The 27,957-nt window shown below is 42.6% G+C and overlaps 1 protein-coding gene across 1 annotated transcript in view; it reads right to left on the reverse strand.

Moving 5' to 3' along the window:
• Positions 1–17,051: 17,051 nt before the first annotated feature.
• PTPRO (protein tyrosine phosphatase receptor type O) overlaps positions 17,052–27,957 on the reverse strand; it is a 48,667-nt gene continuing 37,761 nt past the window's right edge. The window contains exons 11-14 of the mRNA XM_047787480.1: positions 26,730–26,884; positions 24,345–24,480; positions 18,725–18,845; positions 17,052–17,676 (exon numbers count right to left, since the gene is read on the reverse strand). Of these exons, the coding sequence (XP_047643436.1) occupies positions 18,741–18,845; positions 24,345–24,480; positions 26,730–26,884 (396 nt within the window). The 3' untranslated portion in view covers positions 17,052–17,676; positions 18,725–18,740. The remainder of the gene's footprint in view (positions 17,677–18,724; positions 18,846–24,344; positions 24,481–26,729; positions 26,885–27,957) is intronic.

The raw sequence follows: 27,957 nt of genomic DNA on the forward strand, positions 1-27,957 counted from the left end.
CCTTTGGCGTGGAGACTGGAGATCAGTGTTGAATGGAATATGAAAAACAGAGGCCTACTCCTTTTTTTTTTTTTTTTTCCCCTGATCTCCTGTGGAGTTCTGAGTGGGTAGAAACCACTTTGGAGTACATTCCTTCATTGTTTCTCTTCTTTCTCCCTCTCTTATTTCATCATCTTTTCTTCCACCATCTAGTCACAGTTGGTCCCAGTAATAAAAAAAAAAAAAAAAAAAAACTTATACAGGGTGTTTCCATTGTGGCTCAGTGGTAATGAACCCAACTAGTATCCATGAGGATGCGGGTTCTATCTTTGGCCTTGCTCAGTGGGTTAAGGATCCAGCATTGCCACAAGCTGCGGTATAGGTCAAAGACTTGGCTTAGATCTCGAGTTGCTGTAGCTGTGGTGTAGGCTGGCAAATGCAGCTCTGATTCGACCCCTAGTGGGGAAACTTCCATATGCTGCTGGTACAGCCCTAAAAAAGAAAAAAAGAAAAAAAAACGTATATTCAGCACTTGTGATTGCGAAATGCATCCACATAAATGCTTTGTTAAGTATCTACAATAAATCTGTGAATTGTATTTTATAGATGAGGAGGCCTAGTTTATCAGGGGCTAATTTTCTCCAAATCATGAGGAATACAGGAGTCTTTTGTCTTCCATGTCTCAGCCTCTCCATAATGTGGCCCATCCAGCAAAGTGAAGCAAACATGAGATTAATAAAGAATCATTGTTAATCTTTCCCATTTCCTAAACACTGATACACATTTAGACACACTGATAGAAAATCTCTGAAAATGTAGAGATAAGACAAAAGAAGTTAAGATAGAAAAGTTAAAATCACATGTGTGTAATGTAGCATATCAGATATTAAAATAATTGGTACCATTTATATGTCTGTCTTTGTGCCATAAAATTCCAAAGAGGGGGTTCCCATTGTGGTGCAGCAGAAACAATTCCAACTAGTATCCATGAGGATGCAGATTCAGTTCCTGGCCTCACTCAGTGCCCAGTGGGTTGGGGATCTGGTGTTGCAGTGAGCTGTAGTATAGACTGAAGACAGGACTCGGATCCCACTTTGCTGTGGCTGTGGCGTAGGCTGGCAGCTTCAGCTCTGATTCAACGCCTAGCCTGGGAACTTCCATGTGCCATGGGTGCAGCCCTAAAATAAATAAATAAATTTAGAAAAATAAAAATTTTTTTAAAAATCCCAAAGGAAAATAATCACAGAGGCAGTATTTGCAGAAAGTAGTTACCTCTCTCAGAGATGTGGAGACAGAGAGTCCAGATTAATGGAATTTAAAAGCTTGAGAGAGAGGTACTACCTTCTGGGAGTGTGGGGACCACTGGAAACTACTGGGAATCAATTGCTACTTGATTAATAGTAGCAAAGAATTATTATTAGGGTGATGTTGATAGGAATAGAAAGTAAAACAGAAGGAAGCCAATCCCTTGTTCCCCCTCTAGCTTCCTTTGTCCCTTTAGCACATTTTTTTTTTTTTGGACAGAATCTATTGGTCACCCACCTGGCAAAGCCCCACATCACAAAGATGAGACTAAAGGGGTAGACTGGAAACTGAGAGAACAGCCCAATAACCAACCTGTTTCAATTCTGGCTATTTAGCTTATATTCATTCTCTTCTATACATCTTTGAAGCTCTATAAAATGATTTTAAAAGGTTTATACTTTCACCCTAGATAGAAACATCCTTCTCTGTTACTTAAACAATATTTAACCTAAGGAACTGGTTTAGCAGGAAAAAAAGAAAATATTGCAACATCCCAGAAGTGGTAATAATAGGAAGCAGTCCCTGCCCCTTGGGCCAGGGTTGCACAAGGAAGGGATTGGGTGTATCAGCATTTAGAAGCCTGGAGAAAGACCCTGGGAACTTGGACACAGACCCTTGAATAAGAGGTTCTGTCTAGTGTTGGTGCTGATGCCTCAAAGAGCACAGAGGAGAGATCCCCTGTAGATATGGAACTGAGACCCTTGTAAAGAGAGAAAACTCTGGACAGTTTATGCCACTGTCTCTGAGGGGGTGCAGTAATGTTGGTTCTGAAAATGGAGGAGGGGAAAAAACCAGAAACTAGAATCATCTATTGCTACTGGAATCAACTGCTGCTGCCAAAGTGGAGATCTCATTACTAGCATTAAGCTGATGGTGTAGCCTTTGCCTAGTTCACTTCTTGTTTCTTATTCTTGATGTTCATTGAGATCTTGGGAACTGTGGGATTATAGTTTTTATTAAATTTGGTAAAGTTTCAATCATCATTCCTTTTTTCCCCCCTGTCCCTCCTGCCTTCTTTCCTTAGGAGACTCTTAATTTCACATTCTCTAAGCTATTTGAAGTTTCCTGAAAGTCTCTGATACTCTGTCACGTTTTTAATCAGACTTTTTTCTCTGTTTCATTCTGGATAGTTTCTATTTCAATCTTCAAGTTCACTAATCTTTTCTTCTGCAGTTTCTAATCTGCTTTTATTTTGCTCTTTGTATTTTTCATTCCAGATATTAGAGTTTTCATCTTTAAAAGTTTTACCTTAAAAAAAATTAGCTTCTGTGTCTCCACTTAACTTGCTCAATATTTCTTCAACTTTATAAATCATGTGGAAGACAGTAAAATATGTCTTAATGTTCCTGTTTATTAATTTTATCTTTATAACTTTAGATTGGTTATGATTGATTTTTCCATATTATTGGTCTTTTTTCTTGCTTCTTTGAATGTTTGGTAATTTTAATAGCTCTGGATACTTTCAAGATTATTTCCTATATCTTTCATTTCTAATGTAAATTCAAATATAATGCCAAATATTGTGAATTTTACCTGCTAGGTGCTGGGTACTTTTGTATACCTATGAATATTATTGTGCTTTGTTTGGGGATGCTGTTAAGTTGCTTGGTAAGTGTTTGATCCTTTCTGATCTTGTCTTTAAGCTTTGTTAGGTGGAACAAAAGCAGTATTTTAATTATCTCACTATTAAGGCAAATCTCTTCTGAATCCTCATCCTATTATTCCATGAATTATGTTTTCCACCATAGCAGGTAGTAATAAGGACTATTCATCATTCTGTGGGAGCCTTGAGAAATATTTCCCCATTCCTTTCGAGTGGTTCTTTCCTCAGGCTTGAGCAGTTTTCTCATATGCATGCAGTGATCCATCTTCAGTGTAGGTCTCAGTGGAGACCCTCTGCATATCTCCAGAGCTCGCTCTTCATGCAACCTTCTCCTCTCTATTACTCTGTGCTTGAATTTTAGTTCCCTTGCCCTTGCCACATTTCAAGCTTTGTCCCCTCAGTTCAAGGAATCTTCTGAACTCCACATGAGTTTCCTCTCCCTGCACTGAAGCTTGAAAGCAATCACTTGGAAAACTGGAGCAGTTGTAGAGTTTTCCACATTTTTTTTTCTTTTTACAACTGCACCTGTAGCATATGGAATTTCCTGGGCTAGGGTCAAATTGCAACTGCAGCTGCAGGCCTATGCCACAGCCACAGCCACAGCCGCACCAGATCCAAGTCACATCTACAATCTGTACTGCAGCTTGTGGCAATGCCAGAATCTTAACCCACTGAGCGAGGCCAGGAATCAAACCCACATCCTCACAGAGTCAAAATTGGGTCCTTGACCTACTGAGCCACCATGGGAACTTTTCCACTTTTTTTTTTCATCTTTCATTGTCCAATGTTTAATATTTTGAAAACTGTTCATGTATATGTGTATTTCTGTATACATATATATATGTGTGTGTGTGTGTTTAAATTGTTTCAGGCTAGAAAGTAAGTTCAGTCTCTCTGACTCCATCCTGGTTTTTGGAGTCACCTTGCTTTTTAAAGTATATATTTTTTTTACTATATATATAAGTATGGGTTTCCACTTTTTATTCTAGAACTAAAAGTGTCATTCCATTGATAGTTCCTGATGATAAATAAGTCATCATTCTTATTTTGCCCTTTAGCTGCCTTTAGGATTCTTTTCTATATCTTTCATCTTCAGCAGCTTGACTGTAAAGTGGATAAAGGTAGTTCTCTTGGTGTTTATTCTATGTGGGTTCAATGAGTTTCTGGATTTTTTAAGTCAGTGTTTTTCCATGATGAGAAGCCCTTATTCCTTACAATATTTTTTCTCCTTTTTTCTTTTCTTTTCCTTATTCTTCTATTACCTATATGTTAGGCCACTTGATACTACCCCAACAGTCCCTAAATCTCTGTTAATATTTTTAAAATCCTTTTTCCCTATTTTCAAGATTGGAAATTTTCTGTCAATAGGTATTTGGGTTCACCAACTCTTTCTTTATGACCTGTCTTCCAATATGTGTTGAGTCAATCCAAATAATTTTTCTTTTTAGTTACTACATTTTATCAGTTCTAGAATTTACATTTAGTTGTTTTATATAGCTTGCATTTCTCTACTGAGACTGTCTGTTCCCTCATTAAAATAATTTTTCCCTTAAATTCTTTGAGCAACTTTCTTTTATTTCCATAACACATAAAGACTTCTTTATCTGCTAAATACAACATTTGGGCCATCTAGGTTCAGTTTCTATTGACTGCCTTTTTCCTCCCCCACTATAGGTCCTATTTACATGTGTAGTAATTATTTATTATATACTCTTGATATTATAGACAATGTTTTAGATATTTTAGAATATGTTGTCTTCCTTGGAAGAATGTTTATTCTTGTTCTAGCAGGCAATTCTGTATTGGCTGGTCACTTTGAACTTATGTAGCTTTTGTTTGTTTTATGCTTTGCCAGGATGAATTATGGCACATTCAGTGTGTTTTCCAAGATCTTCCTTCTAATGTGATGAGATTCAATCTATAAACCATCCTCTGCAAATCTTGTCAGGACTTGATTTCAGGCTTTGTCTGTACCTATCAAGAGTAGTCAAGTAGTGGAGTCCTTACTAGACATGCCCCCTTTTTTTGGATGAATTCCCAGGTTATTTTGTATCTCAACTGGATACCCCAGGTCTTAAAAGTTATGAAACAGGTCTCTTCACTTTTGCTGGGCTGACCCTTTAATATTTCCCAGCACAGTGACCTCCGATAGCCCTATTCCACTCTTAACCTTGCAGCAGCCACCCTAGTAAGCACTGGGTGATGCTGCCCTATATGAGCTGGGTAGATTCACTTACAGATTTCTGCAGCTGCTCTCTGCAAAAATGCTTCTACTATGGTGCTCCTTTTCAGAATTTCCAGCCACTTCCTGTGCCCTGAACTCTTATCTTTTCCTCCTCAGCTCAGCAGGACTAACTCGCCCTTTTTGGATCCTAATGGCTACACTACCTTTGGGGAATTATCCTCACGTCAAGAACCAGTGAATTTCCTTATCCCAAGGATTGTACTCTTGTACTGCTTATAAAAGATAACTAGTAAATTTTGTCTCTTTCTCTCCCCTGCCTTCAAGAGGCACAGGATCATGAGAAGCTAATGTGAGAGAGGCTCTAGTCACTTAAAACTCTTCCTCTCCTACTTTTCTCTAGGAAAATTTATAAGAAAGTTTCAGATTCACTTGCTTTCTAAAATTAAAAATTGCTGGAGTTCCTGTTATGACACAATGGGATCAGCAGTGTCTCTGGAGCTCCAGGACACAGGTTCGATTCCCAGCTTAGCACAATGGGTTAAGGATCTGGCATTGCTGCAAATGTGGCATAGGTTGCACCTGTGGCTTGGATCTCATCTCTAGCCTGAGAACTTCATATGCTGCCGGGTCACCAAGAAAGAAAAAAAAATTGCTGCTAGATGGAGATGCTCCTAGGCTGTTCTTCTCTCGCACTTCTCAATGCTCATATACAGAGGGTGGAACAATGTCAGAAAGTTGTGCAGACTCACTAAAGGGATTTTTTAAAAGTAAAGATTGGTTGCTTCCAAGTAAGAAAAGTAAACATTTTGTAGGTGTCTTCTTTAAGAATTGAATATTTAAAGAGAATCCTGGATATAGCCTCTGCCATTAGGGGAGCCTATAATCTAAAGAACTGTTTGCAGCTTGCTGTATTTATCCCTGGTGATAGTCTTATTGGTCTCCTGGGGCAAAATTACACCCTAAAACTGCAGTGCTGACTTCCAAGAGGCTGTGATTTTATACTTCTGACATTTAGGGTTTTTTTGTTTTTTTGTTTTTTCCCAAAAGGCATAGCTTTTGAGCTTCCACTCAGAGATCTGTGTAGGATTGTGCAAAGGGCCCCTGGGAATGAATCAGGAGGGGAAGATAGTTACCATCCTACCATCCTTCCCATGGATCTTCTTTTCCTTATTTAAAACAAAATATAACATGCTCAAAAAGCTGCCGTTGCTGTAGGCAATTTCCAGAGAAGGGTTCTGTTTCCAGGAATTCTAGGTGGCAGACAGGAATTTTAGTTTGTACCCCCATCTTTCCCCCACCAACCAAACCCATTGTCTTTCCACCATCTTGGTTCCTTAATCCCTTCTTTTCCCCAGGCCCCTCTAGGACCTACGCCCACACCACCTCACAACCTCCTTTCCTGGCTTCTTTGTTCCTTTCTGTTTGCAAGTTTTGGTTGGAAAAGAAGCTGAAGAAGCCAGTGCTCTGAGCTCAGTTTTATGAGAAATCCTTAGTTTTTGGATCGAGGTGTCCGTAGTAACCAAGGAAAAAAAATATTTTCGAGTACCCAAATGTTCAGATTTATCACATCATGTTTGTGAATGAAAGGCTATCAAATAAAAAGCTAGTAAAACTCTAAGATAAAAGTGATTACTGAGAACCATCTACTTTTTAACTCTAAACTGAATTGGGGTCAGATGCATTTATCAGGTGTTCCAAGGGAAGTGAGGTCCTGAATCTTGATTTCTGTATCAATGGGGATATTTTAACAGCTAAGATGCTTCCTGATGAGCCTTAGGCATATTGCATTTAGTTTGGTGCTGGGATGAAGTGGGCAGTGAACCAGGGCTCCTGCCGGGCCCAGATGGTCCTGGTCCAAGCTGGTCGCTTGGGCTCTTTCCTTCCTGACTGAGGTCCCAGGCACTTGGCCCAATTCCTGCTGCTTTTCTGGTCTGCCCTACCTGGGACAATCCTGAAGCAGTCAGTCTTGTCACTCAAGTATGGCTATGGAGTCGTATATAATTTCTGCAGCTTCAATCATTCCTGTTATCTCCCCAAATGAATACACAATCTCTTTCAGTGATGGAAAATATGGGAATAAAACACAGACACACACACACACACACATACACACAGTCCTATTTTATGGTTTCTTACTCTGAGTTGGAATCATACAGTAAGGCTTTCTTCCCTCCCATCTATTTTTAAAGAAAGGAAAACAGGGGAAGTTCCCGTTGTGGTTCAGTGGAACCACATAATGAACCCAACATAAGAACCCAACATAATGTCCGTGAGGACGCAGGTTCAATCCCTGGCCTCACTCAGTGGGTTAAGGATCCAGCATTGCCACAAGCTGCAGTGTAGGTCACAAATGTGGCTCAGATCCTGTGTTGGTGTGGCTGTGGTGTAGGTGGGCAGCTGCAGTTCCAATTCGACCCCTAGCCCAGGAACTTCCATATGCTGCAGGTGCAGCCATAGAAAGAAAAGATAAAAGAAAAAAAAATGAACTGAACTCACATGTGCTGAAAACTTTGTCATGTATCACTTTACAGATGAGGAAATTGAAACTCAGATAAAAGTTAAGCAGCTTGTCACACAGTAAGTGGAACGACTTACTATGTGAACCAACTCTCTGTGACTTCTGTACAGCTTGCTAATCTTCTTTTCTCTCAGATATCACAGATCAGGATATGAGATTTTTTTTTTGCTTTTTGCTTTTTAGGGCTGCACCCGCAGCATATGGAAGTTCCCAGGCTAGGGGTTGAATCAAAGCTGTAGCTGCCATCTTACTCCATAGCCACAGCAATGCAGGATCTGAACCACATCTGCAACCTATAACACATCTCATGGAAATGCCGGATCCTCGACCCACTGAGCAAAGCCAGGAATTGAACCTGCATCCCCCTGGATACTAGTCATATTTCTTTCTTCTGCACCACAACAGGAACTCCAATAATTTTTTTAAGCAGAAAAAACGCATTTTTTTAAAACGTGAAGTTTTATATAGGATCACACCATATAAAATAGAAAAAAGCAGTTTCTCTCATTGAAGCTGCAAAGAGGAGGCCTGGAGCTTCATTGGAAATCCTGGCCTCTTTGTTCCTTTCTGTTTGCAGGTTGAGGACAGAAAACATGCTGAAGAAGCCAATACTCTGGGGAGGGTCCCCGAGGGTCCCTTAGAATCCCTCCTCCATGAAGGCTCTCTCAACTGCCATGACCTGCTGTCTGGCTTACAAAATGTAGCACTTAGTGTGGCAAGAAGGTCTAGCACATTAGTAACATGTAGCCACCCAGTATCCTGCAGCCTCACAGGATACAGGACACAGTTTACTAGGAACTAACAGGAAAGTTAGTTTAGTGCCTCTTCTTTAAAACTAGTCTTTGTGAGGGAAGAATGTAGACTTTGGGTAAAGCATTTCATTTGTCTTGGAAAAAAAAAAAAGAGGAGTTCCCTGGTGGCTCAGTGGGTTAAGGATCTGGCACTGGCCCTGCTGTGGTGCAGGTCACTGCTATGATGTGAGTTTGATCCCTGGCCTGAGAACTTTTATCTGCTGTGGATAAAAAATGGAACAACTATTGCTATTTTATGCCCCAGTGAATGCACAGTAAATTAAAACATCTCTCTGGGTTTGCCTGGATGCTCCCCACTTCTTTACCTCACGTAAATTAAAACATCTCTCTGGGTTTGCCTGGATGCTCCCCACTTCTTTAGCATTTGTCAGACTGAGTTCCCACAACATGTGTGCAGAGCTCTCTCACACACTTAGCACAGAGGGTTGTTACAATGCTGTGGGGAGCAGGCCTGGTGGATTCAGTCTCCTGGTCAGCGTGCCCAGGGTGGTCGAGGAATCAGCTGGACATGCTCACTTGGCACCTGTCTGGGTACTGGGATAGTAGGAGGGTTTGGTGGTCCAAATATGCAGAGAGAGAGATCGAGAGCTGGGGAAGAAGTAAGCATCTATTCCATGCTGACTCTGCCAGGCCCTCAGCTAGTGCTGTACACAACCAGCTCTGAGTTTTACCGCAGCTCCACAAAGTAGTGCTTTGGCTTTCGTGGGTGTGCTGAGGCTCAGAGATAGTAGGTGACTTCCCAAGGCTGCTGGGCATCAGAGCACAGGCTGCTGTGACTCAAAAGACTGTAACTCTTTCACGCATGACACTTTGCAGCCCCAAACCACCAGGCATCATACCTAGGAGCCCTCAGCGCAAGCCTGTGGAGGAAGCTCATCCTATTCCCACTCATGAACAAGGCAGCTGGTTCACAAGCATCACCTGCTCACTTCAAGCCTCTACTCTTGACTCTACCCAGGTGTACTTACATATTACGGGTCGTACATATTACCGTTTGGACACATTGGCTTTTTTGTTCTAGAAGAAGTTAGCCAGCTTTTGAGACAGAGTTTTATTGCCACAAATGTGCACAGATGGCCTGCACTGTTGCAAGACATTGTCACTGAAGGTGGACCAGGCCCTGGCATCACTTTGCTGGGAAACCTGCTAGTGTGGCTTTGGTTCCCTGGACACATTGCTGATGCACTCGATAGTGGAAAATCCAAGTTGAAAGCCAGGTGTGGGCCGTCCAGGACTCTTATCTGGAGGATCAGCACCTGCTTTGGCACCATGTGCCAATGACATGAAGGTCCTCCTTGGGTCACAGACTGCACCTCTTTTCTATCCCAAGATCCTTGACTATTGGGGGGTGGGGTGGGAGAGAGTGTTCAGCTGTCACCCTAGAGAAACGGAGCCAGCCCAGTGCAGGCACCAGCTTCAGATGCTCGTGTGAAATGTATTCCAGAATTCTAAGATGGGCTTCGAAGATGATGGGAGGTTTTCTTGTCCTGGAGAGCCATGTAATATACTAAATTATTCCAGGTACTGTTATTAGCCCCTTATACATTATCTTCATTACTTTCCTGAAACCCCGTGAGAAAGCTCCCATCACTGCGTCCATTTCACAGATGAGAACACTGAATCACAGTCAGGTGCAGAGTCTTCGCTCGAGTCTCTCTCCCATCCACAGTCTCTTGGTCTAAACCCTTCCATCTGCTATACTGCTGGGTTCTGTGCTGTCCTGCTTCTCAAGTTCACACGTTAAGGGAGGATGTGATTAGTTGGTTTTGAACATGAAAGAATCCTCCAAGACCATTCTGTTGTTTGTGTTTGTACAAGCAGTTGTGGTTGCAGTTAACCTTTCCCACTTGAAACAGCCCTTTTGGACTTTTTGGAGTCCGTAGAACTGAACAAAAGCACGCTGTGTCAGCTGGCTTTGAACTCCTCTCCACTGCTCTAGACTCACCATGACACCCAGTCTCAGCTTCTCCTCACAGACCAAGTCTCAAGGGCCCCCATCCGTATGAGCTTTCACTGACATGGGACCACTCTGGGGCCTGTTTATCATTGGAACCCAGGACTCACTTTCAGAGCTTTGCATATAGTTCAAAAATTTGAGCGGGCTTCCTAAGCAATCGTCTTGTTATGGGGTTGGTAAAGGGACAACAACAACAACAACAACAACAAAAAAAAAAAAAAAGGAGAGATCTAACTTGGAGGAAAACCACTTCTGGAGAGGAGTAAAATATATCCATAGACATTTATTTATTTATGTCGCACCCACGGCATATGGAAGTCCCCAGGCTAAGGGTCCAACCGGAGCTGCAGCTGCCAGCCTGCACCACAGCCACAGCAACACAGGATCCTTAACCCACAGAGCGAGGCCAGGGATTGAGTCTGCATCCTCACGGATACTAGCCAGGTTCATTTCCACTGAGTCACGCTGGGAACTTTGAAAAGCTTGCTTTTTAAAAGAACCATCATGGTTCTGGGGTCTTTCCCTGAACCCTTAATTGCCTTGAGAGTTACCTTCTCTCTGTTCTGTCTCATTTTTAACCTGTCTTCTGGGAACATTATTGGGTAGTCATATACCACCCTGAAAAACTCCCCTGGTAACTGAGATGGAGCATGGTTGTGAAGGTTTTCCTTGTGCTGCCAGCTTAGTTAAGGGCACACTGATGGCCATGGCCGGCAGTCCCAAAGTGTCAGTGATGTCACAGTGGAAATGTATTACTTGATCACGTCAGGGGCCAATGCAGGCAGGTGTTTCTCCTTCAGGTGGTGGTTCAGGGGCCCAGCCTCCCTCCATCTTTTTGGTACCACCATCTCCATCTGGAGATGGTAGATAGATGGAGAGAGGGAGGAAAAGAAGGAGAGTAAGGAAAATTGCTCCTGGGGGCTGATTTTCAGGGGCCGGGGGCCAGGGGCCAGGGAGTGGAGTCTACCACTTCTGACTATCTTCCATTGAACAGAACTGACTGCGAGTGCTTGGGAAAGGTAGCCCCAGTGTGCTCAGTTACATTTGCAGTCACAACAAACCTACCTGATTCCATGGAATAACACATGAGTGAAATAAGTCAGAAAGACAAATACTATATGATATCACTTATGTGTGGAATCTAAACTATGCCACAAATGAACCTATTTACAAAACAGAAATAGGCATGGAGAACAGACTTGTGCTTGCCAAGGGGGAGGGTAGAGGGAGTGGGATGGACTGGAAGTTTGGGGTTAGCAGATGCAAACTACTGAATTTAGAATGGATTCGCAATGTGGTCCTACTGTATCGCACAGGAAACTGTATCCAGTCTCTTGTGATAGAACATGATGGAAGATAATATGAGAAAAAGAATGTATATATATGTATGACTGGGTCACTTTGCTGTACAGCAGAAATTGATACAACACTGTAAATCAACTATACTTTTAAAAAATTTAAAAAAAACAAACGTATGAGCTGGAACCTGCTTGTGGAGGCCTGGAAAGAAACTGTCATTTTGGAGTCAGCCAGGAAGGAAAGCTTCAGAAGGTAGATTCCGAGGTTTGTTTACTTCTGTGGCCCTGGTGACTGATGCTTAGGGTGTTTTATGAATGCTTGCTGAATGCCAGGTGAGTGTGCGTCACCAGTACTCTGTCTTTAATACTTGAGTGTGGCAGTATGTCCTTCCTTGACCCTCCCAGAAAGAAATCACCTATCCTCTTGGGTGCACATTGGATGCTTTATGTATTTCTAGCACATTATCTGAAATACCCTGTTGCCCTTAGTATCTGTTCCATCATCCCCTACCAGAATGTAAATTCCTCCTAGCAGTGACCTTGTCCCATCCATCTTCATAGCCCCAACCCCTTCCACAGTGCCTGGCCTGGGAAGTTGAGTAAACACATGATTTTGTTTGAGGGTTGGAAACTTACTATTTCCCAGATGGAAAGGTTGGAAACAGACCTCTCTTCAAGGCAGCTCTGAGCAGTGGCATGCCCACAGAGCCTGCCCTTTTAGCAAAATGGGAGAGTCAATTTGTTCTTCAAGCCTATGTCTGTGAGAGTTATAGAGCCATACATTCTGTTTTTTTGTTTTGTTTTGGTTTGGTTTTGGTTTTTAGGGCTTCGCCTACGGCATATGGAAGTTCCCAGGCTAGGAGTCAAATTGGAGCTACAGCTGCCGGCCTACACCACAGCCACAGCAACTTGGGATTGGAGCTGTGTCTGCGAACTACACCACATTTCACGGCAACATTGGATCCTTAACCCACTGAGCGAGGCCAGGGATTGAACCGCATCCTCATGGATACTAGTCCAGTTTGTTTCTGCTGAGCCACAACAGAAACTCCTAAAGCCACACATTCTTAATGTTAATGAGGTCCTTAGATGTGTAGGCAAAAGAAGGAAATGCTTTCTGATGAATGAAGCAATAGGCTACCTCAGAGGTGGCAGTTCCAGAAGCACACTGGAAATGTTCCATATGGTAGAATCATCCATGCCAGGGATATGGTGGATGGGAGTGGTGGTTTTTTTTGTTGTTGTTTTGTTTTGTTTTTTGTCTTTTTTTTTGCTATTTCTTTGGGCCGCTCCCACGGCATATGGAGGTTCCCGGGCTAGGGGTCACCCGCCTATGCCAGAGACACAGCAACTCGGGATCCGAGCCGCGTCTGCAACCTACACCACAGCTCAGGGCAACGCCGGATCGTTAACCCACTGAGCAAGGCAGGGACCGAACCCGCAACCTCATGGTTCCTAGTCGGATTCGTTAACCACTGCGCCACGACGGGAACTCCGGGAGTGGTGTTTTGAATAGGCGAGTGGGCTAGCTTGGTGACTCTCATCAAATGTGAAGGATACCTAATTCCCTTGTGGCACATCGGGATTAAGGATCCAGTGTTGTCACTGCTGTGGTTTGGGTTGCTGCTGTGGCACAGTTTTGATCCCTGACCTGGAAACTTCCCACATGCCATGTGACAAGGCCAAAAAAAAAAAAAAAAAAAGGAAAGACCATGTCGGGGTCCATGGTGATTGATGAGTAGCAAAAACAATGAACACTTGCTATTTCTGTCCTATAAGCCATTGGAAGAAAAGGTGTACCACCATTACTGGTGTTATTGCATAAGATATATGGCCATATTTGAGATATGTAAGTGAAGAACGTTGAAAAAGTCTTGATGAATGTTTTCTCGGTCCTTCCAACAACAAAACAACTCCGATTCCCTAATTTATTTTTACAAGTTCGTATATAGCACCATTTGTAGTTCTGGTGCCTACTTTACTGAATATGGTCAAAAATCTTTCATTGGTTGATTGATTGATTCATTCAACATTATTAGATAAATATTTGTTGAACAAATGATTGAATGAACTGGTGACTCTTCCTTGACTCTAGGCTTAACAGCCCCACTTGTCCCAAGTCTTGTGATTGTGACGTTTGTTTTCCACAAACCTAATGGTTCGGGTGACCCTGCCCTGGACAACCTTCAGTTTGTTAATGTCCCTCATAATACAACCCCCAAGTCTAAACATGACATTCCATCTTGACCTGAGTAGCCCACCAGGATCAGGCCCTGTGATAATCATCAATGGAAACCGAAAAGAAAGTCTGCTGTTCTGGAAGACCAAGAGTCACAGATAGCATGGCTTTTACATTTCCTTCCAATGTATCCAAGTGGGGCTGTTAAAACCCAGAGGAAGAAATGCATGTGGGTTATGTTTTTGCTGCTTTCTAATCCCTTTGGCCAAAGTAGATGTTATATTCAGTGCTGGACATGGCCTCTGAGCTCTGAGCCTGTGCCAAGCCCCGGGCTAGTGAGCGGTGAGCTAGGAAACGAGCCAGCTCATTTGAAGCACATTACATCAGACATTTCCCGAGGTGGAAAGGAAGGCCTCCTTGCTAGAAAGCAGGGAGGATTTTGGCTCTTAGAGACTAAATTCAGTAACTCTACCCTTCTGGCTGAGAGCCAGCCCTCTAGCAAACAGCTCTCACAAGGTCTGCAAAAAAAAAAAAAAAAAAAAATCAGATCCAAAATCTCCGGCCTCTGCATTACATGTTGACACCACAGCCTTTGAGAGATGGATCACCTGTCTGGGGGCAGAGACAGATTTTAGAAGAGGGGAGAGATTATAATATCCTATTAAAGATTTTATAAGAGTTTTTTAAAAAACCTAACAGTTTTCTAATTTTTAACATGGGGACAATATTAACTTCGTAGCGGAAAATTATTAACTCAGATTTAGAACACTTTCCCCCTTCAAAAAAGGTTGCCACCCATCACTTTCTCCCCTTTTCAAGTTAAATAAAACCATATAATATGTAGGGATAGATATATGTTAAATGTTACATTTCTAAATGGGAACATAGTGGTAGTTTCTTGATTAACTTCAGAAATTGGCTTTTGCAGCCAAGCAATTTGATCTCGGTAGCGCTCCAAGTTAAATATTTTGTTATTCCAAAATCTTCAGCTCCTTCTATGCACCATGTAGGCTACTTTGAATTGCATATGATAATGCCTCCATATTCAGTGTATTCTAACACTTCTCAGATGATTAAAAAAATCTTAATAACTCAGAGGCCCTGGCCGCCTCTGCCTCTGCTCTGAAAAATTTTTTTTCTTTTCTTTTTATGGAAGTTCCCAGGCTAGGGGTTAATTGGAGCTGCAGCTGCTGGCCTACACCACAGCCACAGCAATACTGAATCCTTAACTTACCAAGTGAAGCCAGGAATCGAACCCGCATCCTCATGGGTAATAGTTGGGTTAGTTACCACTGAGCCACAATGGGAACTCTCTCTAAATTCTTAAGGGTGAAAATTAAGCTGATTTGCGGGGCCCCTAGGACATATGAATGAATCAGATACAAACATCGTTGTGTGAATCTTTTTTTTTTTTTTTTGGCCACATCTACAGCATGCAGAAGTTCCCCGGGCCAGGGATTGAATCCACACCACAGCAGCAAACTTGAGCCACAGCAGTGACGATGTAGGATCCTTAACCTGCTAGGTCACCAGGGAACTCCCAAATAATCCTATCTGATAACCTTTATACCTGTGAAATATGGTGCTATTACTAGGTAATTCCACAGTTCATTAACAGAGACTCAGGAGCGATAAACTGCAGAGTCACCTGTTGGGATTAAAACTCAAGTCTTCTGACAGATGGATGCTTTTCTTACCATCAGCTCTACAACTTCAAGAGCACTGGTGTACAGGGAGCAGTGATGGCTGCAGAGACCCTGGAAAGAACAATCTGATCGAGCACCTCGTGTGCCCTTCCTGTTTTCTAAACTCCGCATCTTCAGTCTAACCCTGGATACTTCACCTTTTCTTTTGGGAAAACCGATCTGGGACTATTTGATCCCTACCTCGAAGTGGTGCTCAAGAAAAATCATAAAATATTTACAGGGTGCTTTAAGTGTCAGGGAAATGACGTTCCTGTCTGTGAAAGCGGGAAGGGCACCAGCATTCCCATGGGTCTTATCAGATCACCCAAAGTCGCACACTCCCCTCCTGACCAGTCTCTGGGCAAAAAACCTAAGGATGTCGCACATACACTTGCCACTTGCTTTAGCTGTGTGTGTTCCTGAGAATGGAGTGACACATTCTCCACATGTCCAAGACAGGATGTAAAGGGGTGGGAGTGAGAAGAGAAGGAGGTGGCAGCAGGGAGGTGAGAAGGCAGGAAGGGAGGTGAGTAAAAGCTGACAGTGCCCAGGGAGCCCAAGCTGTTAACCTGCAGGGTCTGGACCTCCTCTGCCGTCCCCGCCCCTCCTTGAGGTGAACCTGAGACTCGTCGGCCTGGTCTTGCAAAGAACTGTGCCAAGCTCTGCTGTGGCCAGCCCTTCTCAGTGACAAGAGACAGTGGGGTGCAGAGCTGTTCACTTGGCATCCTTCACCGTCACTAAGGTCACTGATAAAATAGGACACTGATCCCACAAACATAGCTTCATGAAGATACTGAGGAAAGAGGGGAGCACAGGCAAGGGGCAGTGAGCAGATGCACAGAGAGGGGGGCACAGCCTCCAGAAACACACACAGGAAGGCTCCAACAGCCATGCCGCCACAAGGAAGCAGCCAGCTTATGTTTACTTTCAACTCAAAAGTGTTTTCCTTTGTGGAGCCATCACCTCTTCTTTCTCAGGATGTGACACAAAGTAACAGGCTTCTCCATGCTATAGTGGTCCATTTTGACAGCGTTCATGTCACAATACAAGACCATGTACCATAATTATACAAAATGCAAAGAATCAAATGTTACTAGTTGCACAGGTTAAAATGAAACTGACAACCCCAAAGAAAACAAAACAGGAAGAAATCTCTGTCGGAATCCATAGAGATGCTTGACAGTATTACCCAAGGGGAAAAAGGTAGCCAAATAATTGTCCTAGCATGCTGCAGTTCATTGCCGTAACTTCATAAATTCCCAGCTCTTTGGGGGAAAGTGCATGGTCACAGCCCATGGTTCACAAAGAAATAGCTTTTACATGTATGCAGGTCAACAGAAAAAGGAATGCAAACTGTAGGCACCAAGATTGCTCACACGGCAACAGAGTCTAAAGATTCAGACTTCAAAAGTCTTCAGGACCAGTTCTAGTTTGTTGAAAAAGAATCTGGACAGTGACATTAGTCCAGAAGGGCCAAGGAAGAGACAGTTAATGGTTAGTAAGAAAAAAAAAAATCCAAAACTAGAAGAATTAAGACTTAATTTTTTTTTTCTATTCTACTTTGAAGCTGAATTACAGATTTTCATATTTGGAAAAGATTCGCAGTCGATCTGTGGGGAGAACCTCTCTCTCTTCCCCCATCCACCCTCCCCGCTTGTGTTGGAGTACAGATACCACCGGTTCAATTTCCTTGAAGCAAAATCCCATTTCTTCATGTGTGGCCATGCCTCTTTTAAACAATGAGGTACAATTTGACACTCACAATGCTTGTTCCTGCTTGGGCTATGAGCTTGATCAATGGCGTGGGCAGAAAACAATTCAACATTCTGATAAAATCACACATACACAGAAATTATTGCACTTAAAAACAACAACCCCAAAAACTCAGCCCAACCAGCAAAGGGCTAGCAAAACCCTTCAGAAGGGTTGTGCTTCCTGCCCTTTGCAGAGCATCTGGATCTTTCTGGTGTCCCGTTAATGAATGTCCAGAAGTGAAAGAGTCCAAAAGACACTGTAGGCTCTTTAAGGCTAAGTCTTCCTGGTGCTTCTATGAGATAAGGTATTTCCTTGGCCACATACTACAAAGCAGGGCTCTTTTTAGCAAATGGCTAGTAGGGCCCCCCAAAATTCTGGAAGCAAGGGAGGATGTCCTGTCCTGTGAATGAGAGAGAGAGAAAGAGAGAGAGTAAGCAGCCTGGGAGAGGGTCACCAACAGATCTGCAGGAAGTACAGTGATCCTCCTAACTCCATCACTAGCTCTCCTTACACTCAGTCCCACAGCCTGTGTGGATGTCGGTTTATCTGTCCATCTTTCTGTAAGGCCTCCTTTCTGTGGCTCTGAATGTCTTTCCCTCTACCTACTACAAATTTGTCTCTGTCTTTCCTTATTCTTTATCATTCCTGTCTCCTCCTGCCTCTGTCTCTCTTTGTTGATGGACATAAAGGTCCAATGCTAGTCCTAGCCTGGAACCCACTGGTCCATATCCTTCTATGGCTCTTCCACGAGACACCCCTGCCCTCTCCCCACCCTGTCAATGGTCCCCTCCACCAGTCTCTGTATATTTACACACATCCCATGCTCTGTTTACTGAGTCGAATTTGAAGATTACTTGTTACTTCAGCCAAGATTATTTATAGCTCCAAAATCTGAACTCCTAGGCAACGGCCCAAGGCATTGCCTCTGTCATGATCTTTTTTGGCGAAGTTCTCAAGTAAGTGCTCACTTAACGAATGAGATCAAAGCATTTCAAAACTCTGCTATCCTGAGACTATTGTCAATATTGTTTTTCTTCTTTGGGGTGTCTACTTCAACTCCTGCTTTCTTTGCAACCCTTTGTATGGCCCTTAAAATCATTAAAAATTTGCATAAAATATCTAAATAAGTAGAGTTGGATGGTAATCTCCTGATATCAAGGCACAGATCTAGGATCAGAGTAATTTAAGGTTCGGGGTGGAATGGAATGGAGGTCATATCTTCACGAATTGCCGAAGCTCCTGCATCTGCCGCATGTGCCAACCAAGGTGCCCTGAAGCTCTGAACTTCACTAATGGTATTTGCCTCTCCCTACAACTGCCTCCCTGTGACCACCTCTGCGGCCTCAGGGTCAGTACTCATAGCTGCCTGCTGCCTTCTGATGTATCCCATCGTATCTTCTCTCGTTGTTCTAAGACAGGGCGCCCGTGATGGGCTCTTCTGTACTTACTGGTCCAGATTCTGAACTAGGACTTGCTGACATTCTCATAGATGACATCACTGATGCAGAACTGCTGCTTCTTCTTCATCCACATGAGTTGCACACACTGGTGGATAAAAATGTACTGCTCCTGGAGCAGCAGACAAAGGCATATTTTAGAGCAAAAAAAAAATAGTATTTTAATATTGTGTCAGGGTTAAATACTAGGATGTGATGTCAAGGGAAACAGTTTTCATTATTTGTGAGACACAATTTTATAACTAGGAAATCCAAGAGAATCAGTTGTAAATATATATCTTTTTTCAGCTGAATCCATGGCATATGGAAATTTCCAGGCCAGGGATCAAATCAGAGCTGCAGCTATGACCTACGCTTACAGCTGAGGCAATGCTGGATCCTTACCCACTGCACCGCAGTGGGACCTCTCAAAGAAATTTTTATTAATGACAGGGCTCAGGAGTTCCCCGGTGGCTCCTCAGATAAAGAAGCCAGCGATGTCATTGCTGTGGCTGGAATTCAATCCTTGGCCTGGAAGCATTCCACTGGTGTGGCCCCCCTCTGCTGCCCCCTCCAAGGAAAATAACAATAGGGCTCACACTATTACTACTTAAAGCTAAAGGCAGTGAATATTCAATCAATAAATGATGGGGCTCTTTTGAAAAAAAAAATGGTGCATCACTTCATAATAATACACTGAAATAAGTTCCAGAAAGCTTAATAAATTAAGCCATAAAAATATGAAGAAAATATGGGTTAATTCCTCTCTGATTATGTTAAGGAAGAACTTTCTAAACATTAAACAGTAAATGACAAATAAAAATTTCAAACTACTGTATGTAAAAAGCAGTAAAAAGAAGAAAATACAGAGCAAACCAGAAACCGAGAGGGAAAAATAGTTTCTAGAATATGGCAAGTGTTGATACCTGTATTTTTGTTTAAAATTTATCCAAATCAGTAACATGCACACTTAAACTGACAAATAAATAAAATACACCGCTAGACTAAATATTCCCACAGGGCAGGGACTGTGTCTTTTTCCTCCTAATGCCTAGCAGTTAGTTTGTGCTTATTAAATATTTTTTGAAGTAAAATGAGAAAATATTAAAACAAGTGCAAATATGGTCAGGCATTTAAAAAATGTAAACCAAAAACAACTTTTTTTACCTATGAAGTGAGCAAAGCTGAGGAAAAAGTAACATCCAATGATGATTTGACCTGTTGAAGCAATTATTTTTATCTACTGTTAGAGGAGGTAAAATTAATAAAATGCTAATAAATAGCATTGTGGACAGATAGAAGTAAGAATGTGGGAAAGAATCCAATTTAATGGCCTATAAAAAGGAGAATGTTTTCAGTAAACAATGACATATCTAAAACGAAACATTATTCAGTCTTTAAATGAGACTTACAGAGTTTTAGGCAATTTGGGCTGATTCATGCAGAAAAATGTTGAATGAAAAATCAGAAGGCAAAATTAGCATATACATGTAGAGCATATGAGCAAAAGTGAAGTCTGAGATGAGTTATGCCAAACTATTGAGGGGAGCTGTCTTTGTGCCATGAAGTCAAGGTCATACCACAGTCTTTCTCCTTCTTATTTCCCAGAGTTTCTCTCTAAGTAACACCATTGGAAATAACCTTTAAATAAGAACCAGTTAAGATACCCATAGGATTTCAAGGAGGCTTTTGTATGACAACTTCATACAGAGGATAAGTTTAAATACTTCAAATTTCCCTGGGTTGATTGTATTTTTCAACACAATTTGGAGACATTCCCTTTTATTGTGACAATATCACATCAGTAATTGAGATTCCCCTTCTTGTTATGACACATCCCTTTGTTGTTTCTGGTGTTGAGTCAGGCACGGGCATTGATAAAGACAGAGAATGCCTGGTTTCTCAACCCATAATCTTACAGGGGCAGAACTTTGTGTGAAAAAACAAAAAAACTTTGTAGCTGGGCCACAGGAAAAGTAAACAAAAGACTATTTAAAGGCACATCTCTGAGAGTTCCTGAGAAATCTAAGCTAACGATCAGGAGGACTGGCTGCTCAAAGCAAGGCCCAAGCTGACCTACAGGAAAAGCTTATTCCAGGAAAATTAAAAAAAAACCTTTGATGAAAATAGAAGAGAGAGTTCCCTAGTGGCTCATTGGGTTAAGGATCTGGCATTGTGACTGCTGTGGCTTGGATTGCTGCTGTGATGTGGGTTCAATCCCTGGCTGGGGACTTTCCACATGCCATAGGTGCCACACACACACACACACAACACACACACACACACACACACACACACACACACACACAGAGTTAAGAAATAAAAAGAAAGAAGAGCGCCCAGGAGAGGTGAAGGCTGTCCACATGCAGTACTTCTCAGTTTCAAAGCATTTATTTTGATGATAGGGATTTACCTAATGTATACTTTACAACAAATAATGCATGAATGTTGTCTTTGATACATTTTGAATGAGGAGTGGGAGCTCTGGGAGGTGAAGCACATTGTACAGTGATCGCCTGGGCCCCTGGCCTCTTGCAGGGTCTGGCCTGATGACCCTATTCTCTGACTACCCCTTGCTACTCTCATGCAGGAGTCTACACAGCATGCCTATCCACAGAGAAAGGGGAAGAGGGCTTGTTAAAACACAGTCCATGTAGCGTGCTGCAGGGACCTGAAATGTGCATCTGAAGACAGGGTCAAATGAGTCAATGGCCTCTGTTGGTTGTAGAGTTGGGGGGTGGGGGTGGTAGAATCAAGGTGACAGGCAGTCAAGAGGACATAGGAAAATTAGAAACCAGCATGGGAGGTCACTCATACACCACACACTATGGTTCCTATATATACAGTGGCTCAGAAAACAGCTGGAGAATCATTCTGGCCTCTTGAAAATCATTAGTGTCAAAGGAGTGCTCTGGGGCCATGAAGCTGAAGAAAATAATTTTTTACTCTGCTTTTTACTCATTACCATCAGTAACCTAGGAGGCAGCAGGACTGGGGCATGAATTGGGCTCAAGGAAGATGTTAGGAACATCCTAACATTCAAAATCCAAGTTGAACCACGAAGAGCAGAGGAGTGAGGAAAAACAGAGGTAAGTCAATGGACAAGATGTTCTAGATAAAACTAATAAAACTGACATAAATAAATAAACGGGAGAGGATCACTGCAAAAATCCCGAGGGAACTCTAGAGTGAAGCTGGAATGTTTGGGAAAAATAAGTAACCTGTGGTGACCTGTGCATCTTCTGCTGACTTTGAATTTTCCCACGAGAGTTCAGGGAAGGGATAGCATACTTAAAAAAGGCTCTTTCCCTGGAGATGTCAACCTAAAATGCTGCCATAAACAAAGAGGTCATCAAAATTTGAGGAAAGAAAGTTAGAGGAGAAAACAACTTTTTCTCAGCTATGCAACAAGGTGCATGGTGGCTGCCCTAGTCTCGTATGATCGCCATACCTGCAGAAAGATCCTGGTGCTGAAAATTGGTTGGAGGGTCTGCCATGTGAAGGTAGTTTTTAAAAAGGGATTAAGATTCTGTAGTTGGAAAGTTGAAAGCAAAAAAGGCTATAATCAAAGTCTATAAAGTTATGAAAGGTATAAATTAAGTCAATGGGGGCAGACATTTCATCAAATCCCAAATACTTAAAATAAGGAGTGGCTCTTTGAAGCTTGGGGATTAACATACATAATAAGGAGTGTCACTAGCATAGTAGGATATAGATTTACGGAAGTGAAAGCCAAAAATATGGATGGATTCATAAAGCACCGTTTAATCACTAGGTAGCTGGGCTTCTCCGGGAAGCCCAGGACATTTTAAGCTTGTGACAACAAGGTAATGTTCACGTCCCCACAGCAGTAAATTAGAAGGCAGCAGGACTTGGATGCGAGTGGGCTCAAGACACTAATAGATGCCTTGCTTCCGAAACATCCGTGAGCCATCTGAATGTTAAATGAGCTAGTCTTTCCAAAGTGCCACAATCTTGCTGTAGTTCAGAAATAAACACATTGGAATGGCTGTGCCAAGCCTTGGTCATCAGATAGGATGGGGAAACAAGAGAGAAAAGAAAAAAGGGTGGGAAAGGGGAAACCAGAAACACTGAGACAGGAGCCTGGACCTGCAGGCTTTTGAGTTATACTGACATCTAGTGGTGATTTGTAGAAAAGGCGTGAGGAAGATTAAGGCAGTTTTCAATTCCTTGGGAATTTTAGTCAAAGGTCAGGACAGGCTGTGTTCTATTCCACAAGTGTTCCTCCCACACACACTCCTTGAGAAAAAGGATTATTGTTCGCTTGAAACTAAGAAGTTGTGAGTATACGGCTGGGTGACTAAGATTACGAAGAAACTACTGTGCTTATGTTTGCGGCCCACACTGGTGCACACCCACTGCTGCTCTGGTGCTTGCGTAATACTGTCTGCAGGCACCGGCCTGGGGCTGCCGCTCCAGCCTGAGTGCATTTTAAGGCTTCAAGGGAAGAGAGCGCTTGGGAGAATAGGAGGAAGAGGAGCCTGTAACACTGATGGTTATTTCTGGGAATGCCTCCATGTTGTTGCAATGATGAATCCATTCATTTAGATCAAAGGAACAGACTGTGCTGGTAGATTAGGGGCTGGAAATCCGTAAAATCATAAGGGGGGGGGACAAATGAAACCATCCATAAACAGAAACAGACTCACGGAACGGACATAGAGAACAGACTTGTGGTTGCCAAGGGGAAGAGGGGAGGGAGTGGGATGGACTGGGAGTTTGGGTTAGTAGATGCAAACTACTCAATTTAGAATGTATAGTCAATGAGATCCTGCTCTACATCACAGAAACTATATTCAATCTCTTGGGATAGACTGTGATGGAAGAGAGTGTGAAAAAAAGAATATATATGAGTTCCCATTGTGACTTAGTGGTAGCGAGCCCGACTAGTATCCATGAGGAGGGTTCAATCCCCGGCCTCGCTCAGTGGGTTAAGGATCCAGTGTTGCTGTGAGCTGTGGTGTAGTTCACAGATGTGGGTCGGATCCTGAGTTGCTGTGGCTGTGGTGCAGCCCAGCAGCTGAAACTTCGATTCGACCCCTAGCCTGGGAACTTCATATGCTGCAGGTGTGGCCCTAAAAAGTAATACACACACACACACACACACACACACACACACAGAACTGGGTCTGCTGTACAGCAGAAAAACAAACAAAAAAAATCACAAGGGGGACAGAAAGCATAAGTTCAATCCATATTATCATCGAAAGTGAACTTGGATAGAGCATCACATGGAGGACAAACTAATGACAAACTCATTGAATCAAATCTAGTATTTTAAAAAGAATTAAATCACATCAGTTCCAAAGTCTCCAGTTGGTGGCATTAGCTAGATTGGCTGCTACCTTTGCTGAACTCTCAGTCTGTTCAAAGGGCTTTTATTCCATTATAGATACATCCATGTGCTCTGGACTACTGAAGGGTGTGTGAAGCCAGTAAAAGTGGCTGTTTCTTTTATACCTTGGAACAGTTTGAACATGCACAATAAGAAACCAGGAATGGCGGAAACAAACACAAAATTCAAGACAATAGTTTTGAAACACGAGATTGTATAACAGGAAAATTTTCAGTCAAGGGCAAATGTAAAAATATGCTATGATTGCGTCCCTACCTCTGTCTGTACCATAGACATCCGGTATGACCGCATATCTGACACCAGCCCTAGGATGTCGACAAACTCATGGTCCCGGATGTGCTGCAGGAGCCTGTCCAGGGCGATGAAGGTTCCTGTCCTTCCAACTCCAGCACTGCAAAAGAGATCCCCACAGCACATCACTTAGTGCTCCTACACTGTTAGAAACAAATGGATGATTAAAAAAAAATAAACAATTTACGGATAGCATCCTTGAGAAAAAAGACTAAACTGGCAATATTTCCCACTGAACTGATTTTTAAGGATGCAGTTGTGGTTGGTATGTCTCCTAATGTCACAGTCCTATCACTGCTACCCCCTTAAAGAGGTATGGGTCTACACTGCCTTGGCCACATCTGCCCTTCCGACCCCCAGGGTCTCTATTTCTTAATAAAGTAATGATTCCATATGGAGTCTGCTGGAGAGCTGGTTCCTGCCCTCTGGGAGCCAATACACATAAACAATCCCAGTCTTCTGAGTAGCCTCAGTGTTAAGCCCAGCTAGAAAGTCCAAGTGAGATGCCCAGGCCTCAGCTCTAGTGCTGGGGTGCTAGTGATTTGTGCCTTCAACCCTAGGTTGAGTTCCTCTTCCAGACCTTCCTTAGAGCATATCCACCCTGCTAGTGGATGCTGGTCTGCCTCAGCCTCCCAGGAGATGTTTATGTTTAGATCTTTGCCTCAAAATCAAGTTTAACATTTGGACTTAGTCTCTTCTAATCCCCAGATCCCAGTGCTCAGAGTGCAAAGGGAAGTGGCGGGATATAGGTTGACCAGTTGTCCACCACAGTCCCCAATGTTACAGTAAAGTGAGTTCTTTTGCTCCAATCACTCACAGGTTGAAGTGCCAACTGGGTCTAAACTCTGGATTATGAGGCAATATGAGAAAAGAGAAATCCAAACCAATTTACATGTGGGATTTGCTGGGAGAGAACTCCAACATGAAAAATCACGAATTTAGTTGTCTGGTTCGCTTTTTCTACCAGACATCTCTTCCCTCTTAGGGCTTAGCTTCTCAGATGAATTGCCCCGTGTCAGTGTAAACACTGGTAAAGTCACATCCGGAACTGTACTTGCTACTTGCATGAAAGGAATCCATGGGTTTGACCCCATGGTTGAGCAACTATATTTTTTGCACTTGGAAAGAAGCAATTTAAGACTAGATAATCTGGTGAAGTAAAGCTTTTACCTAGGAATGACTGACAGCAAGGATATTCTTCCTACCAACAGAAAGTTAGTAGCTTATGAAGCATTTTTCTTTCCAGAGAGACACATACTCCTCTCTGTCTCTCTCTGTCTCTGTCTCTCTCACACACACACAATCCTAGCTATTATAGTTCACTAAGGCCAAGGCATTAGATCCGGGATTATTGGTTGCCAAGGCCTCCTCTGACATCTTTATCCCACTTCTATCTCTGATACATGGTAGGGGCACATTTATACCCCCTGCTTTTTTGAATTTGCATAAATATTTTACACCAGTATTATGTCACTTGCCTTTTTATGCCTATTGGTACTACTCTGGGCTGCAACTGCCTATTTATTTATTTATTTTATTTCATTTATTTTTCTGCTGTACAGCATGGGGACCAAGTTACACATACATATATACATACTTTTCCCTCCCATTGTGTGTTGCGATGTAAGTATCTAGACATAGTTCTCAATGCTACATAGCAGGATCTCATTGTAAATCCATTCCAAGAGCAATAGTTTACATCTGTTAACCCCAAGCTCCTGATCCCTCCCACTCCCTCCCCCGCACCGCCCCCCACCCCCCCGCCCCGGGCAGCCACAAGTGTATTCTCCAAGTCCATGATTTTCTTTTCTTTGGAAAGGTTCATTTGTGCTGTCTATTAGATTCCAGATATAAGTAATATCATATGGTATTTGTCTTTCTCTTTCTGACTTATTTCACTCAGTTTGATTGGCTATTTTTAATTTGACCTTGTGTTTAGCTATGTTATAACCTCTACCAAATCCTTGATAGAATAGGATATTATCACACAGTGCTTAAAAGCATGGCTTTTGGAGGCAGGTGTGCTGGGCTTTGAATATTAACTCTTCCATATGCCAAGTCCAAGAAGATCTGTGACTCCCTTAACCTTTCTTCTCCTTAGGTTTTTTTTTCTTAATTTTCATCTGAAAATGGGAAAATAATATTCATCTCATATGCCACAGGATGTACGATAGCCATATTATAAGTAAGTCATGTCCCTAGTAAGACTGCAATTAATCATACATTCAAAAAATCATAATGCATTTAACTGTTGATTCGATCTTATCAGGGGTTTATGGAAGTATGGGCAATTTCCTTTAGAAAACAAAGCCTTTGGTGCCTAACTGACACTGCATTTGATGAGGTTACCTGCAGTGCACGATCATGGGGCCTTTGCTCTTCGTAGCTTGCTGTCGGACCATGTGTACAAACTGCAGGATGCTTTCCGCAGCATTGGCTGTGGGCACCCCGTGATCAGGCCACGCAGTGTAGTTAAAATGCATCACATCCTGCATCTCGTCAGCCTTTGGGAAAAAAAACAAGCGTTAATCTCACTCTGTTGTCTGGATGGCTCAGGCCTCTGCAGCTCACAGGCGATGGTAAAGCCACATACCACTCCTGGTTGGTACACCTCCCTTTCCAGCTCTCAGTATTGTGTCTAGCACAAAGAAGGCCCTGGGGGAAAAAATGCTAATTGTGTAAAGCTCCAAAGAGTAGGATAAAGAGGCTAATCCATGCCTGGGTACTGATAAGAGTTTAAGCAGATCAGAGTTTTCATCCTGGCTCTGCAGCAGCTCTGGGCAATGAACTAAATTCTGTAAGATGCTGGTGGTGCCACTTGGCCAGGCTGGTGCATCCCTTTCCAAGGCACTGCTCACAGCATCTAGTGGTGCTCCGTCACCTCCTCCAACCAAGGAAGCTGCCTTGCTGGAAATTGTTTTCACAGTGAGAGAGATTGTGTTCTCTGGCTGAGGGCAGCCTGCAGCTCATGAGTTCCTGACACAAAAAGCCAGAATAAGCCAGCTCTTTGGTGTCATTCATGCTCCACTGCTGTCCGAGGGACCTGGCTGGGGCTAGACTTCGGCCAAACCCATAGCTGTGTGTGGCTTCTTCCCCGTGCTGTCCTGTCCTGCTTTCCCTATTCCCATACAGATTTCACCCCAGATTATACTTTCCACAAAATCCCCTGGCTTGGACAACAGCCCAATTCCTGTCCTGGGCTCCGGTACTCAGGGACCTGACCCAAGACAAACTTGCTAAACACTAGTTTTCTCTCGCTCACAAAGTGTTTGGTGGTGGTGGGGATAAACCAGGAGTTTGGGATTAACAGATATACACTACTACATATAAAACAGGCAAACAACAAGGACCTACTATATAGCACAGGGAACTCTATTCAATCTCTTTTAATAATTTATAATGGAAAAGAATAATAAAAAGAATATATATGTATCACTTCTGTATACTTGAAACTAACACGACCTTGAAATTAACTCTACCTCAATTAAAAAAAAAAGTCTAACAGTATCTACAACAAGGGTTATGTGTGATCATGCTTGTGAAGGGAGGTACTTGTTAGAAATAATTCTCATCACTA

Source organism: Phacochoerus africanus, chromosome 7 (assembly GCF_016906955.1).
Source record: "Phacochoerus africanus isolate WHEZ1 chromosome 7, ROS_Pafr_v1, whole genome shotgun sequence".
In the NCBI taxonomy this organism is placed as follows: Eukaryota; Metazoa; Chordata; class Mammalia; order Artiodactyla; family Suidae; genus Phacochoerus; species Phacochoerus africanus.